This window comes from Schistocerca gregaria, chromosome 3, assembly GCF_023897955.1.
Source record: "Schistocerca gregaria isolate iqSchGreg1 chromosome 3, iqSchGreg1.2, whole genome shotgun sequence".
Lineage (NCBI taxonomy): Eukaryota > Metazoa > Arthropoda > Insecta > Orthoptera > Acrididae > Schistocerca > Schistocerca gregaria.
The window spans coordinates 436,798,384-436,810,046 of NC_064922.1; the positions used below are offsets into that span (position 1 = coordinate 436,798,384).

Below are 11,663 nucleotides of genomic sequence, written 5' to 3' on the forward strand. Positions count from 1 at the left end.
TAGTGGTGGTGGTGGTGGTGGTGGTGGTGGTGGTGGTGGTGGTGGTGGTGGTGCGAGAATTTTGCATATATAATACATTGAAGATACTAACACACATCCATAAGCATACCTCGAGTAAAGGAGGTGCCAAATCAGTCATAGATTGTGTGATAGCTAATATACAAGCAGCATTGCTAGTGAATGATGTAACAATATGCAGAGAATGTTATGTATAGAATGACCATTATCTGCCAAAGGCCAAAATACTAAATGATCGAAAATAAATTAATACTACAGAAAAATGAAGGAAATTGTATGATTACAGTGTTGAAAGAAAAATCATTAGCAGACCCCTATCAGCAAAGATTGAGCAGATATTTCATAGAAAACGAAACAAGGAAGGATATTAATGTGGAATGGGAAGGGATGAAGAATTGGGGAAACAAGCCACCTGCAAACAAAAGTATGTTTTGAGAATATGGAATGACAAAATAGGAAAAAACCCTCAGTGATAAGCAAATACCATATGAAACGTACCTATAGCTAAAAGCAGAGCAAGCTAGAAATATTGCAAAATCTGTGACTAGAAGAGCACTTAGGGACAGTTCGGAAAAATTTGTGAGTTGTATCGAACACAATGTACACGAGTGACAAGTCTTTGCCTATGAATTATCAAAGAATTTAAATAAACCAGAAATAGAGAACTCACAAATATATGTGGTAACATGTGTTGAACAGATTGAACGGTATCAGTTTATACAATTTGCAATTCATATTCTACAATTATGCATTTAATTTGTTGTGTGCAGTATTTTTCATCAGTATGATTCATTTTCATAAAAATTTTCAATAATGCTCCACTTTTGTTGAACCTACACATGTAATACAAAATTTGCATAAAAAAAAGTTGCAGAAAAGAAATTTTATGGGTGTTGGGGAGGGGGAGCAGCTTTACCAGATGCCCAAAGGTGAAGGATCAACTTGATACAGCTGTGGGTACTGCACAAGAGGATGCTAAACTGTGGTGTACTGAGATAGCACACAACAAAATTTTGTGACAGTTGGTACCAGAAGTACCGTGGATGTCCATCCACAGTAGGAACTTTGCTGCATGCAAACTGATCATGTTGCCCATGAGAATCACTTCCCCTGGAGCATCAGCACCCACTGATAGACACACATGCACTTAAGTAATCGTTAATTGTGCATGAGCAAGTATTAGTTAAAAGCTGTTAGTTGCAAGTTGTAAGTCAGTCCGGGTATTGGTAGGGAGTTCCTGCAGAATGTTCGGCATGTCTTCAAGTTATCGAGTGAGATAGAAACAGTGGTCGATGGTGATTAGTTGTCAGTAGAAACAAAACAGTGAATAGAAGTATTTTGTATTGACAGAGACTGCCTGCCTAGAGATTTAACTGAGTACTGTTTGTTTGAAATTGTTCTTTGAATAGTACCTTAAGACAGAAGATTAGCTTACTTCCAATGTTAGTGCAGAGAACATTATTCATGGAACTTTAGTCAACACAGGACAAATAAGCTAAACCTGCATTCTGCAATTGCTGTAACCAGCATTACCAGAGTTGAGTAAGATATTTTACTATTTCCTATTCTGTGTTACTTTCATTGTGTCTGTGCTGTCGCAGAACCCGCACATCTGTCCTCAGTGGAAGCCTCCCCCATCCCAGTCCACATTGCTAACATCACAAAACAGGGACTCGCAGAGGTCAGAGCATAGGAGGTTATATCCCTTAATTCAGTAGGTATGTTTAAGAATTCAAAAAGTGAAGTGAAATGGATAGGTTGAAGTAAGGAATTAGGTAAGTGAAATGGCAGAAAGAACAGGTCCTCGTCAAGTCAGATTAGGGAGTCCTTCATTGTAACCAAGACAGATGCAAAGCCAACACTAACTACATTCATACAAGTGTACATTTCTACTAGCTCTGCAGATGAGGAAACCTAAAGAATGTATGCTGAGGTCAAAGAAATAAGTCAGACCATTAATAGAAACAAACATTTTATTGGGATGGGGGGGCTGGAATTCAACAGTAGGAAAATACCAAGAGGGGAAAATAATTTGAGAACCTGGATTGCAGGAGAGGTAATGAAATGGAAAGGAAACCCATGTGGTAGAGTTTTGTGCTTGGTGTAAATAGATCATTGCTAATACTTGGATTATAATCATGAGAGACAGCTGTATACATGGAAGTGACCTGGAGACACCAGAAAGTTTCAAATAGATTACATAATGGCAATGAAGATTTTGATACTTTTTTCAAACTACATAACATTTCCAGGGCCAAATGTGGATGCTGATCATAAATTATTGATTGTGAACTGCAGATTAAAACTGAATTAATTGCAGAAAGATAGGACATTAAGGAGAGGGAATGAGATAAATCGAAAGTTTTGAAGGGAGTGTTAATCAGCCATTGAATGAAAAAAGGCTAAGGAAGACAATAGAAGATAAATGGATGGCCTGAAGTAATGAAACCAATTGATGCAAGAAGAAAAACATAAAAATGCAGAAACTTAAACAGATCAAAGGGATTGCAGCTGTCTAACAAATTAGATTGACAGATAATGCAGAATGTCAAAGCAGGATGACAAAAACAAGACTAAAGAAGCATTCATGGTTATGGGAGAGCTACACAATGCCTATAGGAAGACTGAACACACGTTTGAAGAAAAGAGAAGCAGTTGGAAGAATATTAAAAGCATAGCTGTCATGTGGATGAATATTAAAAGCATAAATGTCACGCCCATACTAAACAAAGAAGGAAAGGCTGAAAGGTGGAAGCAGTATATGGATGTTTGTGTGAGGGTAACATACTTGAAGCTAATATTATACAAAGAGAACAGGAAGTAGAAGAAGATGAGACAGTAGGTATGATACTGTGAGGAGAATTGGACAATTCTCTACTTGACAAATCAAGACTAGGCCTTTGGGGTAGATGACATTCCTGCAGAATTATTGAAATCCTTGGGAGAGCTACCCGTCACAAAATCATTCCACCTGGTGTGCAAGATACAACAGGGAAGGCATGAGGAATATCATCGAATTTTGTGCTCGTTTCCAAGAATACTGTAAGAATCACCGTCATACAACTGTTCGTATTTTGGCTGCTGCAAGAATCTCGGAATAATTTGATTGTGTGTGTGTGTGTGTGTGTGTGTGTGTGTGTGTGTGTGTGTGTGTGTGTGTGTGTGTGTTTTCCCCCCTGAGTTGGAAAGAAAATCCAGCAATGCCAAGCAACTTGATTACATGCTTTTGAAGATTCTGTCTCTTACCAGGTGTAAAAAATGATGCTTTCCTTTTGTTGCTCCTTAGTGTGGGTCATAATGAAAAATGTGGATAACCATATCTGTCTAGCATAGAAAATGTCACTGACTGACAGTTTTGGAATATACTGGTTTTGCTGTATGTCAAAGCTTCTGCTCTAATTCCCATTAAACCAACCTTATAAGTGGAGCAGGTATGAGATATCCTGAATGATAAATTGAAATGTTTGTAAAATATATGCTTGTATTTTGATAAGGACCATTGTTTCAGTCCCAAGTTTTTTCTTCTTTCACAGAATGTCTTGAACATTTTATTGGCTATGAAATCTGAGATCTGATGGCAAATAACCTCTCATAGACTTCCTCCTTCCATGGTGCCTCTCTCTACACTTAATTTATTTTTATCATTCCTAATGGCAACAGTTACCTCCTTGTGGCCCATTCCTGTTCTGTTGCCTGCTCTCCTTTCCTTTGGCAACCTCCCTCCTTCATGGAATCTGTGTGCTAGATAGAATAACCTATCCTTTGACATGCCAAGTACTCCTTGGAAAGTGGCAACACAGACAGGCACTAGTTCACCATTCCATTTTCTAGTGGTATACTTCATCACTGTTTCTTCATTTTTGCATTCTGGTTTTTCACAATTCTGTGCTGTTGTTGTTGTGGTCTTCAGTCCAAAGACTGTTTTAATGTAGCTCTCCAAGCTACACTGTCCTGTACAGGGCTCTTCATCCCCCAGTGGTTACTGCAACCTACATCCTTCTGAATCTAATTCCCTCAGCTTCACCTGATTTAATTCAGCTGTGTTTTATTATTCCTGTTTTAATTTGGGTGATATTCATGTGGCATCATCTTTTCAAGGCAATTTCCATTCTGTTGAAATGCTCGTCCAAGTCCCTTGCTGTCTCTGACAGAATTACAGTGTCATAGGCAAACCTCAAAGTTTTTGTTTCTTCTCCCTGAGCCTTAATTTCTACTCCAAATTATTCTTTGGTTTCCTTTACTGCTTGTTAAGTGTACATATTGAATAACATAAGGGTAGGTTACAGCCATGTCTCATTCCCTTTTCAATCACTGCTTCCCTTTCATGATCCTCAACTCTTATAACTGCCACCTGTTTTGTGTACAAGTTGGAAGTAGTCTTTTGCTCACTGTATTTTACCCTACTACCCTCAGCATTTCAAAGAGATTATTCCAGTCAACATTGTCAAAAGTTCTCTCCAAGTCTACAAATGCTATAAACATAGGTTTGCCTTTTCTTAACCTATTTTGTATGATAAGTCATAGGGTCAATATTGCCTCACATGGTCCTATAGTTTCCTGGAATCCAAACTGTTCTTCCCCAAGGTTGGCTTCTACCAGTTTTTCCATTCCTCTGTAATGAATTCGTGTTAGTACAGGGTGTACATAAAGTCTGAGAACACTTTCAATTATTTATTGCACAAGAACCAAACATTGTACAGATGTGATACGTATGTCATTTTGAAGAGAAGCCCCGAAAGTTGTTCTTCCTTTTTATTCCATGTATACCACCACAGCATAGTTTGGTAGTTTGCCGATAGTGAATGTTAGTTGCAAACATGGCAAGTTCAGGTGCAGAGCGAGCTTTCTGTCTGTTGGAGTTCGACAAAAACACCAGTTCTCACTCCATGTGACATTTTTCTGTGGGGACACATTAAAGATCTGGCATATGTGCCACCTCTACCACGTGATATAGCAGAGCTCCACAGTTGATGATGCCGTGCTGGGACGGCAAAAATTTGATCACCGAATTGACCTGTGCCGGGTCACTCGTGGCTCGAATATGGAATGTTCGGGGGGGGGGGGGGGGGGGGGGCTTTCAGTGTTTCGCTTCGAAGTGCAATATGTATGACATTTGCAAAGTGTTTAGTTCTTGTGCAAAAAGAATTTAAAGTGTTCCTGGACTTAATGTACACACTGTATTTTGCAACCATTGCTTATTAAAGTAATAGTTTGGTAAGGTTCACACCGGCCAGCATCTGGCTTCCTTGGAATTGGAATTATATTCTTTCTGAACCCTGGGGGTATTTCACCTGTTTCATGAATTTTGCTCACCAGGTAAAAAAGTTTTCATGTCTGGCTTTCTCAAGGCTATCAGTAGTTCTAACAGAATGTTGTTTACTACCGGGGCCATGTCTGCTCTTAGGTCTTTCAGTTCATCTATGTCCCCTTCCGTTTCTATAATACAGCCCTCAAATACATCTCCCCTGTGTTTGCTCTCTATGTACTCATTCCACCTTTCAGCTTTCCTTTCTTTGCTTACGGTTAGATTTCCATCTGTGCTCTTGATATTCATACAATTATTTTTTCTCCAAAGGCCTCCTTAATTGTCCTGTAGACTGTTTCTATCTTTCCCCTAGTTATATATTCCTGTAAATCCTTACGTTTGTTCTCCATCCATTCCTGCGAAGCCATTTTCCATTTCCTGTCACTCTCATTTTTTAGACATTTTTATTTCCTTTCACTTGCTTTATTTACCACATTTTTTTTATATTTTCTCCTTTCATGAATTATTTTTAATATCTCGTGCATTACCCAAGTATTTCTACGAGGCCTTGTCTTTTTATCTATTTGAACTTCTGCTGCCTTCACTATTTTGTCTCTGAAAACTACTATTTTGTCTCTGAAAACTACTATTTTGTCTCTGAAAACTACTATTTTGTCTCTGAAAACTACTATTTTGTCTCTGAAAACTACTATTTTGTCTCTGAAAACTACTATTTTGTCTCTGAAAACTACTATTTTGTCTCTGAAAACTACTATTTTGTCTCTGAAAACTACTATTTTGTCTCTGAAAACTACTATTTTGTCTCTGAAAACTACTATTTTGTCTCTGAAAACTACTATTTTGTCTCTGAAAACTACTATTTTGTCTCTGAAAACTACTATTTTGTCTCTGAAAACTACTATTTTGTCTCTTAAAGCTACCCATTCACCTTATACTGTATTCCTTTCCCCTGTTCTAGTCATCTGTTGCCTAATGCTCCCTCTGAAACTCTCAATAACCTCTGGCTCTTTCAACTTATTCAGGTCTCATCTCCTTAATTTCCTACCTTTTTGCAATTTCTTCAGATCCAATCTACATTTCATAGCCAACAAATCTGCCCTTAGAAATGCCTTACACTATGTAATCTGGTTCCAAAACCTCTGTCTTACTCTATGCTGAGGTGAAGAAATATTAACATAAACTTGGATTGATCCATTTTATGTAATAATGTCATGTCATGGTGAAAATGGGAAATACCTTCATTGCAGAGCTCAGCAGCTTTGCATTTTTTCATTCATTTAGCTTCTAAAGGTGAAACCTCAAGTCCATGATTGCATTTAATGATAGGTTCCTTCTTACACTTTTTGCTCTGTTTTTTTAGGTCAATGCAATCTCTTCTTGAATTGGAATTTTCTTCCATCAGAACATTCTTTGAATTGTATACCATTTCCAGAATCACAAGAATCATCATACATTCTGCTTCGGCTTGCAATACTTCTTTGTAGATGTACTCATGAGCATCAAGTGAATACTTCTTTAAAAGTAAACTACAGGTATTTCTACAACAATGAAGTCTGGCTATAACTCTATTCCCACCAGTAAATATCATAGCAGCAATGAGTAACATCACTTAAAGCAGCCTGTATTCTCCATTATTGTTAATTGCTTGCTGTGGAAATAGAGCAAAGGCACTAGAGAGTACTTACATTGCATCTGTAGACTTTTGCTATAGCTCTAAGAATGCATATATCATGTTTTGCTAAAAATCTCGTGATTAGGATTGTTCATACACACATCAATACTAGACTTTTGCTAAAATTGGATCAGGGGTTGATGTGAAATGTCAACATTATTCCATTACCCTGTCTGATACAATTTTGAAATTTTTTGCTTATATCGAGCTTTGAAAAAATGCTCCTCAGTTAGATTAGGAAACACTAAAATTAGTGGATGAGTTCAGTCATTTGAGGCACAAATTAATTGACAATGGCCAAAAGTAGAGATGATGTAGAATATAGACTGGCAGTAGCAATACAAGTGTTTCCGAAAGAGAGTCATTTGGTAACATCAAATTTTAAAGTGTTAAGAAGTCTTTCCTGAAATCATTCATATTGAGTGTATCCTTGTCTAGAAGTAAAACATGAATGAAGATTTGTTCAAACAAGAAGAGGAAAGTAGCTTTTGAAATGTGGTGCTAAAGAAGAATGCTGGAAATTATATGGGTATATTGAATAAATAATGAGGTGATACTGAACTTAATTTGAGAAAAAAGAAATTATGGGACAACTTGAAGAAACAGATAGCCTGATATGCTGTGTCCTGAAGTTTCAAGGGATCCATAGTCTGGTGGAAGGATGTGTGGGCCAAAAATTCTAGAGTGAGACCAAAGCTAGAATACAGTAAACAGGTTCAAATAGATGTGGGTTGCAGTAGTTTTGCAGAGATAAGGATGCATGTTCGTGATAGACCAGTGTGGAGAGATGCATCAGATCAGTCTTCAGACTGAAAAACACAGCACCAGTTGTAATTAGCTGATGATGTAGTTGTTTTCTTCTGGCTTGGTATTCTTCTATATTTTCTTTCATAATTTCTCTTTCTATAACTTCCATTGCATATCCATTGTTGTTATGCCACTGTTTGTTATATAATTTCTATTTAATTCACCTTCAGTTAAACTGTGTATGAGCATTTACAAATATGCTCCATGCGCACTTAGCCCCAGTGACAAGAAGTGAAAACTCTCAAGACAGGAAATTCAGACAAAACCAACTGAGCCAGACAGGAAACCCAAGAAGAGTTATATATTCTCTGCAAAAGTCTCTGATTAAATGAATCAGATCATAGTGTTGACTGTAGTTATTCAAATAGTGTTTTTATAATTGTTATGTAAATTTCCCAAATAAATTTGCTTCTGCAGATTGCACTGTGTTTAATTGTTCGATTAAAAGTATGTCAGCTAACAGGTTAAATTTAATTAAAAAGTAATCTATAGTTACATAACATAACAAAATTGTAGATGTATAGGTGTTTTTAGGCTTTGTCTCAGTAAAGAATGAACCAGGACATACACCATGGTCCAGAAGTATGAAGTATGTGCTGAATGTTCTGTAGCCAGGGTTCTGGAAACTGGGGAATAGCAGGGAATTTAAAGTGTGTCAGGGAAATTTGAAAGGAATACTGGAAGAACCTCATTTATGTATCAGTAAATGAAATCATTTGTTCACTGAGATGTCATGCATCGTCACTGGGCGCAGCTGAGTATGTGCGCCGTTTCCCTAATCCCTCATTCTTACTGCATCTTCCCTTTCTACCAGTCACCTCAGCTTGCAGTCTGTGCTGCCACCACTTCTTGCCATTAGCCTAGCAGCTGCCGATACGAGGCAGAAAGGTGAGAGAAGTGGTTTGTTAGTCTCTGATTCTCAGAGACCGTTGATGCAGTGGCCAGAGACAGCAGTCATGACTGCTTGAGTTGTCTGAGTGATTGTGTGAATGTGTGTGTGCTCTCATTTTCTGACAAAAGCTATGGCCAAAAACTGTGATTCTTTTTTATGTGCCTGTCTGCAGCTCAACAATCACATTTATGGTGAGTTGCTACCTATCCTCATCAGTATTGATTCTCGGAGTATTAATGCAGGTTGTCTGTTGCTTGGATTGATCCTTGCAGCCTCATTTCACAGCCTCATTTCAACAACATGGTGTCTGAGGCATGTGAATGCCTGGTCACACAAGTGAGCTATCATGACTGACCAAAACCGCAGGCTAATTCTGGGAGTATCTCTAACGGATCGGGCGTGCGGATCTTGAGCCCATCATTTCCCACTAATGTGCTGAGCCCTGCCAATTGGATCTAGTCTAACCGATCTGCCTCCAGGTTAGCTCTGTTTGTGTGCAGTGTAATAAAGTGGATTTTGTGGTTTATCCATGTGCCGAGGAGTGTGGTTCTTCTCGGCGGGCCAGGGCCATGGACGATGAATTTCAGGAATTGTGACTCGCTCATTGCAAGTACAGTGTACAGTGTGGCATTTTATAGACATTTTATTTATTCTAGTACATTTTGGCACTTTGAAAGTAGTTTACACATTAGAAAGAATGGCCGATAAGAAGAAAACAGTGACAGTCGCTGGCAGTTTTTATGCTATGTACTCAGGTATTTCTTGAAAGAAAAACCATACAATACCTGTAAAATAATAGACATAACACAGAGGGTAATAACCGACATTAACAAACGTAGTAGAATCAACATTTCATTGGCAGTCACCTATAGTGTTGGTTTAAACAACTCTTCGCTGCCTTATACACGTCTTTCAAGAGGCCCACTTTTTTTCTGAGGTTATTTCTGAAATCGGTGAAGTATTTTAAATATGTCTTGCGACTGTAACAAAATGCATATTTTTGTCCCCAAATTCATTTTGTTTTATTGAAATAAAATAACACCAGTGATCTTAATGAAACATACATATCATTTGGCTTGTTTTCTCCATCTAAAAACAGTTCATTACAAAAGATGTTTATGCTGATACTTATGATTTCTACTTACACGTTTAGAAACACAAAAGTCCTTACTTTTTTTGTTGGCTTATGTCTTTACTTACTCTTGAGATGACAAAACTTGTCATGTAAAAATGCTAAAACTAGTCATGAAGTCAGGGAAGTGTCGGGAAATTTTGCTTGGCGAAACTTGTGGCAACCCTGGTAGCATAAGGTAGCCAAGTCAACTTTTGAGAAGATCCAGATAGATCTAACTAGCAGCATTTAAAAACACAAGTCATTGGACTCCTGTTTATATTAATTAAAATTTGCTGGTAATAAGTAGGTTTTGAATATCAGATTAAAATGAATGTTTTACATCAGTATGTTTTGTACTGATATAAAATTGTATGTAGAACTAGTGAATTATGTATCAAATGGAACTTTGGTGGTGGTAGTACTGAGTGATTAAACCTGGGCAACTCCATTGCTTTTGTTTATAGAAATAAATAAGTAAATAAATAGAATGGGCCAGATTTTAGTCTGAAAATTATGTAGTGTGTAAAAGGTCATGTCCTTACTAACCGAAATGTAAACTACACATCTTGGCCATGTATAGTTGTGTGTGCTTTCCTGTTGTCATATACATGTTAGTCTCATTTGTTTCCCTCTCTTCCTTGCAACAGAGTCTACTAGAGATTGGTGTGCTGTGGGGAAATGCTGCTGCTTGTGGCTATTATTTCTTCAAAATTAACCCGATTGCTGGATACATTTTCATTCCATACATGGCATGGCTCACTCTTGCTACAGCTCTGACTTACTGTGTTTGGAGAGATAATCCCAAGGAAAAGGAAGCCAAAGACTAAATGTTTCCAATTGTAATCACAGACATGGCTTGCAAGCAAGACTGCATCAGCATGTAATATAAATTTGTGATTGCTCTCATTTTCATTGTCAGAGTTAATGTTATTTGTACTGTGAAATATTTAGAATAGTTGTAATTTTAGAAACACCTGTGCAATGTAATGTTGTTGTGCCTTTATATATGAATTGTTGTGGTTACTACAGAATATCTAAAAATTCAAAATATATTTTGTAAACAAATTTTCTTTGTTGGCTCTTTTATCAGTACAAAGTCTACATGGTTAAATACATAAAAATTTCATTGACCTAATCTGTTTCAAGAGCACCGTAAAACAGAAGTAGTACAATTTTCAGTCAAAGTGTTTTCATTAGCTGAATTATCAGTACCTGAAATAACACCAAGCCCTTCAAATACAAATTATTGCTCTTAACCCTGGAGTGATCATGTGGCATCTGACAGATGCTAGCTGTACTGCATTCACTCACTGTTGAACCGATACACTTGTGGACATGCGGTACCATCTTCTTTTCAATTAACTAAATACAGACATATTCAGCTCATCAATATCACATTAGTCACTGTAGTGTGTTGGAGAGAAGAAACTGTTTCCAGAGCTGCATCGCTGGAGTCTACCAGACCCCATGCGATCTTTGCCATTACTGAAGGTATATATTCAATTTTTTTATTTAATGTAGTAGTTTTTAATACTTGTTTGTAACAGCTGTTGCTAACAGGTTTTTTAGTTCAGATCCAACATGGGTTTGTGGAAGACCTACAGTTCGGAAAATGAACATCATAGGGGAATTGTACTCCATCTGTTGCTCTAGGAAAATGATGAATCAGATGATGAGTTTGATATTTACATTGATGTGGAAGAAGACAATAAGATAGCCCTTTCCAGAGACATCCATTCCTCTTTAACTGTACTGCCCACTGAGCTAATCCTTATTGCTGTATCTATAGCATAAGAGAACTTCAACCGTGTATCATCATTCCTAAGTGCTTCCGTATCCCATTTCTTTGCATGTTGATTCTTCCTGACTAATGTCTTGAACTTCAGCCTACTCT

At 37.5% G+C, this 11,663-nt stretch overlaps 1 protein-coding gene across 1 annotated transcript in view; it reads left to right on the top strand.

The window, feature by feature from the left end:
• LOC126354757 (translocator protein-like) overlaps positions 1–10,899 on the top strand; it is a 30,342-nt gene extending 19,443 nt beyond the window's left edge. Inside the window, exon 5 of the mRNA XM_050004639.1 lies at positions 10,417–10,899. Within this exon, the coding sequence (XP_049860596.1) occupies positions 10,417–10,596 (180 nt within the window). The 3' untranslated portion in view covers positions 10,597–10,899. The remainder of the gene's footprint in view (positions 1–10,416) is intronic.
• The last annotated feature ends 764 nt before the right edge of the window (positions 10,900–11,663 follow it).